The sequence below is a fragment of the Rhinolophus ferrumequinum genome, chromosome 17, assembly GCF_004115265.2.
Source record: "Rhinolophus ferrumequinum isolate MPI-CBG mRhiFer1 chromosome 17, mRhiFer1_v1.p, whole genome shotgun sequence".
Taxonomy (NCBI): Eukaryota; Metazoa; Chordata; class Mammalia; order Chiroptera; family Rhinolophidae; genus Rhinolophus; species Rhinolophus ferrumequinum.
The window spans coordinates 63048188-63065162 of NC_046300.1; the positions used below are offsets into that span (position 1 = coordinate 63048188).

General features: G+C 42.2%; 1 protein-coding gene across 5 annotated transcripts in view; it reads right to left on the bottom strand.

The window, feature by feature from the left end:
- Positions 1–16975, bottom strand: part of FRMD4B (FERM domain containing 4B) — a 372884-nt gene that overhangs the window by 189776 nt on the left and 166133 nt on the right. The window contains exon 1 of one of the 5 annotated variants that reach the window (XM_033132199.1): positions 2148–2790. The exons of 2 other annotated variants lie outside the window; for them this stretch is intronic. In XM_033132199.1, the coding sequence (XP_032988090.1) occupies positions 2148–2309 (162 nt within the window). In that variant the 5' untranslated portion in view covers positions 2310–2790. Of the gene's footprint in view, positions 1–2147; positions 2802–16975 lie in introns of those variants that run through there. 2 more of the 5 variants (XM_033132201.1, XM_033132198.1) reach the window with 2 other exon arrangements.

Here is a 16975-nt window from a genome sequence, read left to right on the forward strand (position 1 = left end):
TACGACATTTCCCATTTTATAAACAATGAAAGTGAAGCCTAGTAAGATTAAGTAACTTACCCATAGTCATACATAGGCTATGTCATACAGAGGTAGGGTTCACTCCTACATCTATTTAACTTGGAACTAAAGGTATTAATCAGTTTATTTTACTGCTTTTCAGTTCTATACAATTTAAGTCATTATTTTTTTGTTCGTTATTTCAAAGGCATTTGAGAAACTGGTGTTTCGTTGCTAACAATTCTGTGTTGTGCAATGAAGGAATCTATAGTTTTCCCAAAGTTCTGAAATATTTTTAAAATCTTATTTCTCCAAAGACACAGGAAACTTTACACTTAGACGTCATTTTGTATTTATGACTCAATCCTCATAAAATGTCTGTCATTGTTTTAGATGTTCTTTCTTATCAATATGAGAGGGTTCTGGCTCAGTCACTATCCATTTTACAAAAGAGAAAACCTATAGTTCAGTAGTTTGGTCCTTCAAGTTGCTGTTCTGCTTAAAAATAATTATTGATCAACCTTATAAAGAACCCATGATGTCTCAGGTTTCTTGAAACTTCATTTGAGTTGGTCATTAAGAGTAGAAGAGATAATCCAGAAGTCCCCTGAATCTTTGGGGAGAGAGGCATGGAGGCTCTCTGGTTGGCTACAATACTTGTGCTCTCTTTTTGAAAGTTTCTCAAACATTGAAAAGCAAAGGGAAAATTATTATCAGGCTCATTTCTCCTACAAACCAAACTGAATAATGATTTCCCAAAACAGCAAAAGGCTGAGAGGCAGACACACCTCTGGCTCCAAAACGCCAGATGATCTGTGTAATACAGCCAGATGGGGTATATCCACAATTCCTTAACACTCTCAGACCCCGCATGTTGCCCAGTTATCAACCTGGCTTTTGAATTATTTCAAAATACAAGACATTGCAGACATGTTATCCAAAGCAGGAGTGTGAAAGCACAAAGTAAAATGTTCCTTACATTTTAACAAGGATGACACATATGTCAAGTATGACAGGGGACACTGATTCTTTAGATGCCCCCAGTTTAACTTCAGTGCTGGTCTTTTTATTTTGCTTGATGGATGGAAGACGATCGTGTATCAGAACCAGGGGCCTGATCACATATAGGATTCAGTACAGTGAGATATAAATCATAGCCATACTGGGGATGGGTCAGGGTAGGGGGAATCTAGAAACAGCAACAAAGCTATTCCACATCACGGGGGGAGGGCGGGGGGAGAAGTGGGATGCTATATTCTTATAGCAAACACCCAGTATAATCTGCTAAAAGGCTATGTACATTTTTGTAAACCTCAAAGATATTGACAACCGAAACAGGACTTTTAAATCCATAAATGACTGCTTAAAACAAGACAAAACAAAAACCCCAGGAAGCTGTAGTCCCAAAGACTATCCAAAGGATGGATAGTCTCCTAGTTGAACAAAGTTGCTGCATTTTTTGCCTGCAGAATGGGACCTAGCGGAGAAATAAAGAGGCTGTGTTGTGTGACAGGGAGTAAATCCAAATGTAAGCACTTCAATGTTCAGCCAGGCTACCCCTCCCTTCCCCGGTCCATCATCCTCCTGCAAAGTGTTCACAATTTGCTGTCCTTTTTTCCAAAAGCCAGTAGACACAGAATCAGGTTTTCCTGGCTCTGCCTTGCAAGTTGGGGCTGCTGGATGGAAAACTGAAATAAAATCAAACAGAAGAATGCAAATCCATTAATGCCCCTCTGACTAACCTGGTGTGAAATCATTGCCCCAGAAATGCTTACCTCCAACCCCCAATGAAATAAAAAAGAAGGAATCATTTGAATGTCAAGGTTGCTTCCTGCAGACCCTCTGCTGCAAAGCTACAGCTTCTTAGCTGAGTGCCAGCCAGTACACCATCACCCCACAACAGATGTCTGCCAATGCTGAGCACTAATTCGCAAGGGCCCCCATGTCCAATGGGAAAAATTCACAAGCTTTATCAGGCAGTTACCTACAGCTGCTAAGCATTTGACCCAAGAGTAAAGCGGCCCGCTAGGAGTTTAAACAGAGAGAGGTGGAGGGAGAGAGAAAATAAAATCATACAGGTGGAACTGGCTTCCTAAGAGCTCCTGGCATCCTGCAAGGGCCCTCGGGCGCCGCGTGCCCTGCCTTACCTGGTACACATCCCGCAGCCCGCACCACGTTCGCAGCACCTGGTGACAAGCCCGCAGCCTTTCCGTGTACCATCTCCGCAGCGTGGACACGGTCAAGTTCCACACGAAGCGGCTGCCGCTAAACAGCAAGTCCTCCACTCCACACGTGAACACAGAAGCCATGCCTCCTCCTTCCCTTGGAACCCGGGGGTGCCTGGCCCCCGCAGCTGCCGCCCAGCAAGCGGACCCCAGCAGCCCCACCGCTTGTGCTGCCGACGCGGGCTCTGCTGGCTGCCGGGGGTCAGCCTTCCACTAAACTGGTCTTTCACCGTGCGGGCTGGTCAGGCTTCGGCGGCATGCCCCAGGATTGGGCGCCAGCCAACCAACGGCTGCGGCTGGCACACAGAAGCCCAGTGTCCACCCCCGCCCGCTCGCTGGCAGCGCCGAGCAGGCTGCGCTAAGCTCCGCTAGGCGAGCCCTCCGCTCTCCCGGGGCGCGGGAAGCCTTGGCCGGCGAGGACTCCCCCTGGCGCTCCGTAAGTGCGCCGGGCAGGGCGGGCAGTGGAGCAACTCTTTGCAGGCAAAGAGGAGAGCTGCATTTCAGCGCACTTGGCCTGCACGTCCTGCACACACACACACACACACACACACACACACACACAGACACGCGCGGGCGCGCGCGCTCGCACACCCGCCCGAGTTTCCTAATCTGCTTTGGGGAGCATCTTACTTTACATTATGGGGTCTTTGCCTGGTATCTTGCTGTGTCCCCACTGATAAATACCCTGGGCAACCGCAAATGCAGTAGGAAAAATAATCCTCTGCGGCATCCCTTTGGACCCCACTCCTGGGGGAACAGCCTTGAATGTTTCCTTGGTTGTGCTGGAGCCAAGGAGATGAAGACACCAGTCTCAAAGCAACAGTGTGTGCGTGGCACCAGAACCCGCCTTTGGTACTAACTTGAAGGTCTTGAAAAAATGACAAACTCGCTGTTGTTGCCAGTCAGGTGGCCTGTTCCAATACCTCTCGCCCTGTGCTGATTCCAATGCAGCTGTCAGTTTATGAGAAAAACAAACAGGGTTCTTGGGCTCTAGCAGATTGCTTCCAGTTACTATTTGCTGGAAAATAGAAGCTCACAAGAGAACTTTTGGTTGGATTCTGGACATGCCTAGCCGCAGCTGCCAGAACAAACCTGCCCAGTAGTTCATTCTGGACTTACCACTCAGGAGGTCACCAGATAATTAATGTTTGGGTTTTTTTGTTGTTGTTGTTTTTTCAATTTGACCCTACAAATGATATCGCCTAAGGCGTTTGAAAAAGAGAGCCCAAGAATTCTGTCCCACATACTACTGGTCTCTATTTTCCTTCAGAATATGTGTAGCTTCCAGTCCCATATACTACTGTAACATTTCTCATAGCAAAAGCACCGCAGCCAATTTTAGGATGCTGTTTTTTTCCTGAATCCTATGTAAGACAATCGCCTGTATTTTACTGGCAGTTTCACACCTGGGCTGTTATCTTTGCTATTAAGTGGCAGAAAGGTAAGTCACCAAAACCTTTCTCCTGAAGGCTTCAGAACAGATTATCGATAAGTAAATCAGGTTTATTTCAGGTTTCAAATGTGCCGTTGAAATCTTAATTCAGGAGAAACTCGATCAGTCAAAAGAACACAAAAATCTGTCCTCAAAGTGTCTGTTGTTTTCAAAGTGACTATAACCAGGAAACATTTAAATGACATTTCTTCTTTTTACTACTTTTTGCTTCTTTTTATTACTAATAAAATTGTCTAAGAGTCTTTGCTGAACTTTAATAGGACACAAGATCTGATCCAAGATCTGCAAACCTTTCTTTATAGTAAATCAGCTCTATGTGCATATTAGTATTAGCATTCTGATGATATTCACCAAGATAACAATCACAGCGTTTATACAGAATCAAAAGACACTAGGGCTTACTGAATCAAAATAGAATAAACTAACTATCGTTTGCAAAACAAATGTCATACTTCTAATGGAAAATTACTGAACTTCGAAAATGGCCTATTTGTAAGAGTGAATAGTGGTGGTACATTCCTTTTTTTTTTTTTTTTTTTTTTAACGATGCAGGGCGCCTGTGTTCTCAGAAATGTTGGGCAGCCAAGGGAATACCAGAATAAAACCAACAACAGGTCAATTATCTCTCTCATGATACCATCCTCTCTCTCAGAAATGATGCTCTAGAAGCCCCATGGCTGTTACCTGTTCACGCAAAGGTCTAACGTCAGCAGTCAGTTTCAACCTTGGTCATTGTCATTCAAAGTTTCCAAAGTTGGTGCTTACACGATTTTCTAGAAAATGAGATGTGGTACGATATGGATTCTCAAAGTGTGGTCCTTGAACCAGCAGCATCACTGGGGAACTTGTCAGAGATGTAAATTCTCGGGCTACTCCAGAATTAGAAACTAGGGCGTGAGGTTAGGGATCTGAGTTCCCATGTAGCCTCCGGGTGGTTCCTATCCATGCTAGAGTTGGAGAACCTCTGGTATAGGTCACAGTAATTAGGAGTCTCCTAACAGAGACACACCAGCCTTAAGTCCCTTAAGACCTGTGGGACTTTGTGTAAGCTCCTTAATCCACAAAGCCTCAGTGTCCTCATCTATAAAATGGCAATGATACCAGAATTCATTACATAGACTTTGGGGGACGATTAAGTACAATATTCTGTATAAAGTTTTAGTACAGTGGGTAGCAAAGGGTAAGCACCCAAAGAAAACAATCAGGAATTGGTTTTTTTTTATTTTTATTTTTTTTTGTAGTCAGATAAAACAGTGTAGGTAAAATATGTTTTTAAAAAAACCACATTTTAGGGCAGACGGGTGGCTCAGTTGGTTAGAGCATGAGCTCTGGGCAATGGGGCTGCCGTTTCGATTCCCACATGGGCCAGCGAGCTGAGCTGTCTGCAACTAGAATGAAGTCAATGAGCTGCCGCTCAGCTCCTGGGTGGCCAGATGGCTCGATTGGTTGGAGCGTGGGCTCTCAACCACAAGGTTGTCAGTGCCACTCCCGCAAAGGATGGTGGGCTCTGCCTCCTGCAACTAAGATTGAACACGGCACCTTGAGCTGAGCTGCCGCTGAGCTCCCGGATGGTTCAGTTGGTTGGAGCGCGGGCTCTCAATCACAAGGTTGCCTATTCGACTCCTCGACTCCCACAAGGGATGGTGGGCAGCGCCCCCTGTAAAATTAACAACAGCAACTGAACCTGGAGCTGAGCTGCGCCCTCCACAACTAAGACTGAAAGGACAACTTGACTTGGAAAAGTTATGAAAGTACACACTGTTCCCCAATAAAGTCCTGTTCCCCTTCCCCAATAAAATCTTTAAAAAACACACAAACAAACCACATTTTAAAACTATCTATATCTGCTTTCCTATCCCTTTCTGTGTGTTGGTTGTTAAAGTTGGTGGTAACTTCTTTTGGGGAGTAGTTCTGCCACTCTTGTTCAAGTTCGCAAAAAGCTTTTTGAAGCTCTATCTTTCCCACCATAGCCAACCTTTCCTGGGGACTCAGAGAAGTAGTGTATGCTCAAAGCTGGAGGCAAGGAAAAGACATGTTGTTCCCACTGCTGTCAACACTGATGCTTCTTATCCAAACAGCTTTCCTCTCCTGGAGGACAAGTTCAAAGCTCTGGGGCAAGTGGGATTTTAGAGGGAAGGAAGTGCAAGTTCTTGCACACCAGGGACTGGCAGTGGATGGCAAGTGAACCCAGATGTGTAACAGTGGAGAAAAGAGCGACCCAAGTGTGGCATCATTCTTAAAATGGACTAGCCACGTGGGACATACCAGATCCCAGACACACACCCTTGGGGCTGGTCTAAAATTTCCTGTGGAAAGGGAGCTAAATCAAGCTAGCTTCAAAATTATCTTGCTTTTTTTTTTTTTTTTAAATTTCAGAAGAGTATTTTCTTTTCTCTCCAGCATCAGAGTTCCTGCAACACACTGTAATTTCCTGCAGCTTTCTCCAGAGGCTTAAACAGATGCTTCAGGGGATAGCATTATTCATACACCTGGGAGGTCTGCTACAGATGGGAAAATCACCCTTATCCCTGAGGCTCCTGTAGGTTCTCCTTTGAGCAGTCAGCGGGAAGAGAAGCACAATGCCAGGAAGACAGCACAAACGCCAAACCCTGTCTCTGGAGAGAGATGGCTGGTAGGTCATATAGCAGCGCCCAGTGGTCCTCTCTGACTATCAGAAAGACAGAATTCACCTAATGCCTGTGGACATTTTTAAACTGTACTCTACATAACTGAAAAGCCAGTGTGGCTAAATTCTGATAGACCATGAATGTCTGACTTAGGGCTGGAGGGGGATGAAAACAAGGTCTAATTCAATGGCTCTCAATTAGGGGCAATTTTGCGTACACACACACACACACACACACACACACACACACACACACACACCGGTCCCTGGGACACTTGGCAATGTCTGCAGATGTTTTTGGTTGTCACGACTGGGGGTGCTACTGGCACCTAGTGGGGAGAGACCAGGGGTGCTGCTCCACATCCTACAATGCCCAGGACAGTCCGCCCAACAGAGAATCATTCTTCCCTAAATGTCAGCCGTGAAAAGATGGAGGAACTCTGGTCTAGTTAAACACTATACTCTGCTCTTTCTTTCACATGACTTTTGTTGTGGAGAAACACATTCTTCCCTCTTGCTATTTTCTCCCCAAGAGGCAGATTGAGAAAGAAATGCAACAATCACTCGATAATAGTTTTCACATACTCAGCAGAGTGTACACTCTTTGAGAAAGAACTGAAATGCCATTGCCATTATCTTCGTTAACCTTTTTGGGATCCTTATCATAAAAATTAGGATAGTCATTTTCCTCATAAGCTATTTATGGTTTGTTACTTTCACTTCTGGCTTTGCCGTTTCATTGAAAGTAGAGGCTTCCTAATAGGGGTGAAGCTTTTCTCGACCATACTGAACGCAGATTGTCCCACATGACCCCACGTGGAGTGCTGGTACACCTACAGGGCCACGCACTGCTGGGAAATCTCTTGTCGCACACATGCCAGGATACTGCCCCTCTGGAGTCCCTTCCTCTGTTGGGCTGTAAGCTCTGTGAGGAACCCCGACAGGAGAGGTGGAGGCTGCGACGGTCCCTCCTTGTGCAAGAGTACCCCACACATTGGAGAACCGTTAGTAACCTTGGGATCTTCCCACTACACGCCAGCAGTGCCCCAGTGATGACAGCAACAACAAAAAGCACTTCCACACGCTTCTGAATGTCCCCAGGTGGTTGGCAGCCATCCCCATTCAGAAACTGATAGAAGTAGGGACAGGGCCTCATTCATATTTGTTTCTTCAGTGACTGGCACACAGCAGGCAATCAATAAATGTTTATTGAACAGGCAAATGAATGCCTCTTTGTCTCAACAGTGAATACAGAAAGAAGTTCATCCATTCCCAAAATACATACTCTTGTTCATTAAAAAATTATGTATTGAGTTGTTACTACATGTCAGGCGGGGAACTAAGTACTTAGAATGCATTGTGACAAAACAGAGATGATCTCTGTCTAAGTGGGTCTTAGACGAGAGTGGAGAAGGCAGACATTTGAACAAATAATATAAAGGAGCAGGCACGGCTACGGAGTTCTAACAGAGGCACGTGCTGTAGGATGTGGGGAGCAGGGTCAGAAATGCCTCCCTGAGGGTGTGAAAGTGCAGCTGAGACCCAAAGGCTGAGTAGGGAGAGCTAGGTGATGGGCAGGGTGCCACAAACAGTGGTCCTGGGCAAGCGAGCCCTGAAGACTACGGCTTAACTTCAAGGGGGTCCCAGATTTGTGGAACTGCTGGGAAAAGGGCAGGAGGGGACGTTTCAGGGTTAGGGGAACTCAACTGGGAGGCAGTTGCACAGTTCCGGGGTGAGAAGAAAGGACTTACGGTAGGATTGTGGGAATGTCTGCACACCTAAGCTGAAGGAGTCAACATAGGACACGGGGCCTTCACACACGGAGTGGGGTGCACGTTTGTTGGGCGCAGGTGCCCCTTTCAAAGCAAGGGCTTCCGGTGGTCTCTGGGAGGGCTGCCCAACTGTGCAGAGGCAGGCTCCTCGCTCAGGGGGTCTGCATGTCCCTCGCCTCTTCTACCTCCAGTCCCAAAGAGGAGGCAGGAGGGCTTGTGGTGACACAAGTTCTATTTCAATCCCACTATAACCAAAGGCTGGGTCGTCTTGCTCTTCCCTCCTCTTTCCCTTTGGCTGAGAGAGCAAGGTGCTTCCTTCAGTCTTGGCTTCCAGCAGGAGGAGATGGAAGGTAGCACTCAGAAGCAGTGGGATCCTGGAGGGGAGGGAACCAGCCCTGGTCATCCATAGTCCAGGCTGACCAGTAAGTAAGCTGGTCAAGATCTACAGCTGCCTTTTGACTTTGAATGGCTTTTTGGCTTCACAAAGGGCTAAAACCACCACAAACTAAATAATACCCAAGCACTAAGGCATCTATCCGGCTTCTAATCTTTGGCAAACTTCTAGAAGAAAAAACAAAACAAAGCTTCCCGTCTTCCTCAAAAGCCTCATCTGTTACTTTATTAAATCAAATTCTCCTCGTTCAAAGGCAAAAAGGAGGACCCTGTCTTTATAGTGTAAAGAAGTACAAAAAAGAGAGCCACACATTACAGTCACATCATATCCATTTTTACTAGTTAATCCACTGAATATGTGTTGGAAATTCCAGCCAGGTCAAATTTTAGAAGTCACCTGTAGATGCGAATGCAGCTGGATGCTGGCGCCAAGGAAGCCAGGTAGATCAGAGGGGGAATGGCTGACCTTCTTTTTTAAAGAAGAAATAGTATCAATCTTGTCACTTATGTCCCACTCCCATAATTTGTCACCTTTTACTTATACCTAATTTACATGCACATCAAAAATGACAAAAATAAAATAGTAATAAATTGGTCTAGCATCCTTTAATTTTAAATAAATAAAGGCCGCTTCACATATTGAGATCAGTTGGTTCTCACAATACTCTCCCAAGGTCCAATGGAGAAAGTTATTACTGGCTCCATTTCATGAATAAAGAAACTGACGCACAGAGAAGCTGGGTAATTTGCCAATGATCAGTGGGAAAAATCATTTAAACGTTTTTTTAAAAGGTGTAGTTGTCAAATTTTCAGCCCTACTTTAACTGAGAGAGAAAAGGAAAATTTCTTTTATAAGTTACCATTTACCTTGCTTCATACTAAAATGCATCGGATATGGATAGCTCTAGGACTTACTTATTACTCCAGGAACCGAATGCAACAAAATGTCCACCCTTTGGGTTTACCCAATTTAATTAAGAATAAAATAACAATGAGAAGAAAATATATGATGAAAAGTAACATTTTTCTTTTTATGGGAGATAAGAGAGTAGTTACTTGAAACTCAATGGATCTTCAGTCCTATACACTAAATGGCAGAAGAAAAATGAAACGATATATGAAAAGTCTTGGCTCTCCAAGGATCTACCATTCTACCTATGTGCAGATAATTGTAGTTAAATGAAAAACTAAAATCAGCCAAGATCAATGCATTGCAAAGCAGTAAAAACTCTCAAGGCCAGGTATACTCTGGAAATCAAATATGAGCAATAGGTTATAAAAATAGATCATTTTCCCAGTATTACTAAAAAACACAGAATGATTTGGCAGGACTATTGCTAGGAATTTCAACTATTTGGCCCTTAGCAGCAAGAGCAAAATAAAATCAAAGTCTAGAATCCAAAAAAAAAGGGGGGGAGGGAGGGAGACATAAAAGAATTTCTTGCATTTTGCTATCCTAAAATTAACTTAAAAGTTGACAGTAACAATATATTGTTCTCAACTACAAAACAAATTGTCTACAAGAAGATAAAAAAGCCAAAAGTAGCATGCTACAGGCCTATGGATGTTTTATAAAGTTGAGAAAACTGTTGTGTATTCTTCAGACCAAGAGAGTTCCAGGCAGTATTTGAGAGGAATGAAGAAAACAACTACATGATCTAGTCTTGACTCCAAAACAGAGAACGAAAACAGGGATGCTGTTTTCTAAAATTTTATAGATTTAGTGCTTACTTTTAGTTCTTTGATCTAAACTGAGTTAATTTTTGTATATAGGGTGAGGTAGGGGTTCAAACTCCTTCTTTTCAGGACCTAGCCAGTGGTCCCAGCACCGTTTGTTGAAAAGACTGTGCATTCCCATTAAATGGTGTTGGCACTTTTGTCAAAAATCAGGTGACCACAAATGTGAGAATTTATTTCTGGACTCTTGATCCTATTTTATTGACCTATATATCTCTCCGTATGCCAGTACCATGATATCTTGATTATAGCTTTGTAAGTCTTGAAATGTGATCTCTTGAAAGTAACACAACATCCAACTGATATCAGCTTAAACTATGTAGCACCATCTATTATTTACATCTCATTACCAGTCCTCTGTAAGTAGGCTGCTCCTGAGTTGGTTTGACATCTAAAGGTCATCAAAGACCCAGACCTTTACCATCCTCTTTTCTACTGTCTTTGCTATCAACACATGTCTCTTAGTCATAAGATTAGTGTCGTAGTTCTAAGTATTGCATCTTCATACAACACTGTCGCAAGCAGGAATCAAGAAATGTGTTGACAAAATTCTTCGGTTGTTCTATCTCTTCAAAGAGGGAAATCTTTTCCAAAACTCTTTAGAAAGCTTCATCTTATATCTTATTGCCATAATGGGGTGTCATGTCTTCCCTTAGACCAATCATAGATGATCCCAGGGGCGTGGAAAATGGCCACCCACAACATTAGTCTCTGAACAGGGGATAAATGCTGATGGATAGATAGCCAACACTATCAGCCAAAATACATAAACATTCAAAGAAGAAACCAAAATTATCTGTAAGGCCACTGAACTGGATAATAATAGAAGCTTCTTAGGGTGAGGAGGTCTACCTTAAATTTCTTTGGTGCCAGCTCCATCCGAAGTGTTATTTAACAATAAAAAGGAATGAAGTACATACACGTTCACACAAAAACTTGGACACAAGCATTCATAGCAGCTTTATTAATAAGAGTCAAAAAGTGGAAACAACTCAAATGTCACTTGATGAATGGATACACAACATACGGTAGAGCTATATAATGGAATATTATTCAGCTATAAAAAGGAGTGAAGTACTAACACATTACAAGATGGATGAATCTTGAAAACATTATGCTGAGTACAAGAAGCCAGACCAAAGGCCATATATCCAGAGAGACAGAAAGGAGGTTGTTGGTTGTCAGAGGCTTGGGGCTTGAGGGTTGGAGTATGTGGAGTGACTGCTAATGGCTATCGAGTTTCTTTATGGGGTAATAAAAACAGTCTGGAATTAGATAGTGGTGATAGTTGCACAATCTTGTGAATATACTAAAAAACACTGAATTGTACACTTGAAAATAGTTAATTTTGTGGTATGTGAATACATAAAATAAAGAAAAAATGATAATCAATCAAGCAATCAATAAAAAGTAAATAACTAAAAAAAGGAATGAAATACTGATACATGCTACAACACAGATGAATCTCAAAACCACTATGCAAAATGAAAGAAGCCAGTCATGAAAGACCACATATTTTATGAGTCCACTTATATAAAATATCCAAATTAGGCAAATCTATAGAGATAGAAACTAGAATAGTGGTTGCTTAGGGCTGAGTGAGTTTAGAGTGTAAGCGAAAATAGTGACTGCTAATGGGTACAGACTTTCTTTTTAGGACCATGAAAATCTTCTAAAGTGATGAATGCACAACTCTGTAGATACACTGAAATATACTGACAGCCATAAACATATGAGCTTCATAATATGTAAATATATCTCAATAAAGCTGTTAACCAAAATAAGGTATAAAAACATAAAACACATCTTAACCCTTTACCTATATTTGCTAAATATTCTACAATGAGTGTACAATAGTTATATCTTTAGAAAATGGTATTCAAATTTCTCTTGATTGGAAAAAAATACCTATTATACAAAGTAAAATAAAAGCAGGAAAAAGGTACCATACATGAATCCCATTGTGAAACAGAGTGCATGCATATAGGAAAAAAACCCACCAGAACACGATATATGAAATTATTGATAGTAGTAACCTCTACGTTGGGATCATTGGATGATTTTTCTTTACTTGGGGGAAGAGCCTTCTCTTCCTGGTTTTCTACACCCGCACATACTACACTTTAATTTCTAATTGTGAAATGCACGTGTAATCATACAAAAGGATATTCAGTGAATGAAATGTAAGCCTCTCTCTCATCCTTGTTCCCAGCTCTTCATTCCAGGGCTGCCATGTAAGACCATTCACATTGTTTACTGCAAAGTGGCATCTGGCTGAGGCAGTGAGTAGGGGTTATGATCTAGCCTGGGCTGCTGGGTAAGACAGAACTGATGTCTCTGACGAGAGTCCTTTTCATCGAAGCCACAAGAAAATGCTCTGTGTGTAAGTGGCAGCCCCACCTTGCCCCCTCCCCAAAGACTACTGCTACGCTTAGTTTCTTGTATACCCCTCCAGACATAGCCTGTGTTATCCAAACATATACATCACACTGTATGTAAGAAAAAGCTATTTAAGAAGAATAAAGAAATAGCAGGGAAAAAAATACTGTATCATTAGAACTCAAGTACTTCTAGAGAAATCATTCAAGGTAGCATAGTAAAATTGGATTTAAAGGAAGGAAAAAAAACATATTTGGAACAAATGAGACTTAAGAGAGAACTTAAGTGCAACGCTTGTTGGATTGTTTTCCCTAATTCGCATACTTTGCTTAAACAGCAAATGAAATTGCTTGTATCCATTGCCAAGTGGGTCCATATTTGGTATTTCATTCATCACACTCCCCACAGTTTAGAAGAGTGTGGTGTTGTGCGTGTGGTCCAGCTTCCATGGTGCAAAGCTTTTGGATTTTAATCTGCTGAGAAACCTGAGAATGAGCGCCCCATGTGAAGCCTGGCACTCCCATTTCGTTCACTCCAATGTCCTTCAAAACAAGGAATTGCTCAAACAGAAATCCAGGGCACTCTATGAATTTGTATTCTAATCATCTCTATATTCATTCAACTTGAACCCATTACCTTGGGTTTTAGGGTAATGGTAAATCAGTCAGTAGTTCAAATTATGAGATCTGCTTACAAGGATTGCTCTGTCACTCTAAATAGCCTTTCAAGCTTGTTGCCCATATTTCTGTTCCATGTTTCGCTTCATTACAGAAGGCAATACTGGTCTCTTGTGTTCCAACTCTTTTGCCTTGGGCTCTTCAGATTTGCTCTTCCTTCAGTCCCAAATACTCTTCTGCACCCCAGGATTCCATCCAATAAACTCCCCCTTATTTGTCCAGCCTTAGCTTGAATGTTGATCCCCAAAGCAGGTAAACATTCCATCACAGTAGCTTGGTCTTTTCCTCCTTAACCATCATCACATTTCAAATTACCTGCTTAATGCCTGTTCGCTACCAGACCAGAAGCTCCATGAGTGCAGGGACCACCTGTCTTGTCACCTTTCCATCTCCATTGCTTAGCACGGTGTCTGGCTCATAGTGGGAACTTAAAAAACTGGTTAATTGAGTACATGGACATGTAAAAGCTACCTATGGCTCCACAAATGGAGAGCTTTCACTCACTTAAAAAAATTAGGTGTGATTTAAAAGAGAATTTGGAATTGACTGAGAGTCAAGAATCATAAAGCTTAGAACCTACTCTTAGGTCAAGAAGCATTTTCTAAGGAAGAAGAGGGTAGAAAAATGAGGCCGGTATTGGATTAGGACCAATCACTGGATGAGAAACAACTACACTGGGGTGAGATGGTTGAGCCTCAGGAACGCCATCAGATGGCCTAAGTGTGAGATATTTCTAATATAATTAGGGACACTGTGTGCCAAGAAAGAAGTGGCGTGTCAGATTTCTGGAGCTGAACCATCTTAATTTTAATTTGACCTGACTCAAGTAGGTATTGACAGCAGCAGCAGGGATTATCCGAGACATATTTGTACTCCTAAGTGGCTTAGTTTTCTAAAGCTCCTTTCAAAAGTGCTTTGGGACATAGTTCTGTTTCTATTACTTCAAGTTCTGCTAGGAGCAGGATAAGGAGACTTGAACTCAAGTGCCCTGCGGATTTGTTTTCTATTTCTAAAATAGAATACTTAAGTCTATTAACTGATTAACTACAAGAGTGCAGAGAATATCAACAATTACTGGTATTCTTTACTTCCATTTTGAACGCCATTTTCCATACAAGCTGCCATACTGTTTCAGGGAGGAAAAAAATTAAAATAAGTAATTTAAGATATGTAGCATAGAAATACTATATACGAGGTCAGACAATTAAGTTCATGTACACGTTGCAACAATTTTGCTAAACTTTTTTGATATCAGACGGGTTATTCATTATGAATTTGTACCAACTGGACAAATAGCTAATCAACTTTACTATTTGGAAGTTCTGAAAAGATTGTGTAAAAAAGTTAGACGACCCGAAATTTTCACCAACAATTCATGGCTCTTGCATCACGACAATGCACCAGCTCACACGGCACTGTCTGTGAGGGAGCTTTTAGCCAGTAAACAAATAACTGTAATGGAGCACCCTCCCTACTCACCTGATCTGGCCCCAATGACTTCTTTCTTCACCTGAAGATAAAGGAAATATTGAAAGGAAGACATTTTGATGACATTCAGGATATCAAGGGTAATACGATGACAGCTCTGATGGCCATTCCAGAAAACGAGTTGCAAAATTGCTTTGAACGGTGGACTAGGCGCTGGCATCAGTGTATAGCTTCCCAAGGGGAGTACTACGAAGGTGACTGTAGTGATATTCAGCAATGAGGTATGTAGCACTTTTTCTAGGATGAGTTCGCAAGCTTAATTGTCCAACCTCATAAAATACAGACATTATATTTACATGATAAATATGCCATAAATATCAGATTTTGTTTAAGCTGGAGAAGAATTTTCAAAAGCCCACAATCATTGAAATGTGGTTTTGTGGAAAGGAGAGCATCCATATTAATTTAATTTCCTTCTACAATAATGAAAATTTACAGAGACCAGAGCTCTTCAATGTTCCAGCCAAGTAAACTGCATGCTAAAGAGGAGGGAATATGTACCATCAGGGACCGGGGGCAGGTCCCAAAGAAATTTTAGCAATCAGAAATTGAATTTACCTACTTTCGCTTCAAGATTCATGTGGATTTTATATTCTTTTTCACAATATACCTTGGATTTTCTTTCTAAAAATGAACACCATGCAGTTTTTATTGTTTAGTTTCCCATAATCTCATAGCACACCTCCCGATACCCTGAGGAGGATAGTGTATTACCCCAGGGTAGAAAGCACAGGTGCAGACTTTAGAGGATATATTCACTATGATCTACACAGACTTCAGAACAGCTTTTAGCTTCATAAAACAAACAAACAAACAAAAATGTTTTTCATCAATACATGATTAAATATTGTTGGCTATGTATAGATAATTCTTCTGGAATCTCATAGAGACACCTATCATAGCACATAACACATAACAGTGAATTTCTCATTTCTCATGTCTGTCTAACTGTTGTGGTCATGGGACAACGACCCAACATCCATTCTACCCCAAAGAATTAGCCTAAGCCAGTTAAGGTATCCCATTCTCCTCTCCACATGCTTGGCGTAGGAAAGGGCACCCCAGTCTTGGCCATTAAGCCCCAAGGGGAAGCGTACTGAGGGGGCTCCTGGGAAACTTTGCCTGGAACTCTTAGAGTCACCTTGCTGCCAGCTTGAGGATGAAGCCAACAGAGATTCGGTTTAAGCAAAGACACTTAACATGACGGGAAACTGGAGCCTTCCAGCATCGTGTGAGAGCTGGAGCATCCCTGCCTCAGGAGGCCCACGTTTTTGAGGTAATGCGTTTCCTTCGTATTCCCGTTAATGTGTGGCTCTCTGTTATTTTAGGAGATCTTTAACAACACACTTGACATTAGACTGGAAGCTTTGTCAAGGGCAGATGTACGATTTATTCATCATTGTATCCCATGGGCTAGCACAATATCCTACATATAGTAAGGGCCTAATTCACATATGTAGGAATAAGTTGAACAAATTATCCAACTTAAGATGTACAAAGTGAATTTTCCAGTCAGCTTTAGGCCTCCTAGACATCTAATACCAAATGAGCAACGCAGATTATAGATACTACGGCACGAAGTTAGGTGGGCTTGTTGGCTGTAGGAGATAGTATTACAATTGACTTCAACATATTATTAATGTTGTACATGACAAACAGCAATAAAAAAAGATAAGGAACCCAGGAAATGCAAGCATAGAAATGGCTGGCTAAAAAACAGGTGAAAAAGATCCAAAGTGGTTATTTTGTTCAAAAGAGGCACAGTACTGAAAGGTCTGGATTATGGGACTAATTATTAAAATGCAGAAGGCCAAAGATGAACAGCACTTGTGTATCCATGGGCTATGCAGGAGGACATGCAGTAGCAGCTACATGTGTAGATAATCCTGACGATACCGTGTGTGTGTCTACACTGGTGAGACACAAAGGCTAGGTGAGATCCACACCATTTCATTAGCACAAACTGCTCAGATCACAGTGGTGCTTTGAGGTTTAGCATGGACTCAGGGGCTTCAAATGGGCACACAGATATTCCTCGGAAAAGGAAGGTTTACTCCTTCCTGATATCCCTGAGAAAAGAAGCTATGTGTCAGGCATTGACTTTAGGGACTTTTCCACCCACCAACTGATCCTAATGTCCCCAACAACTCAGAAGTATTATCAGTATCCCCATTGTAACAATGGCCAACTGGGCAGTTGCCGCTGTTAAAGAATTCATTTAATGG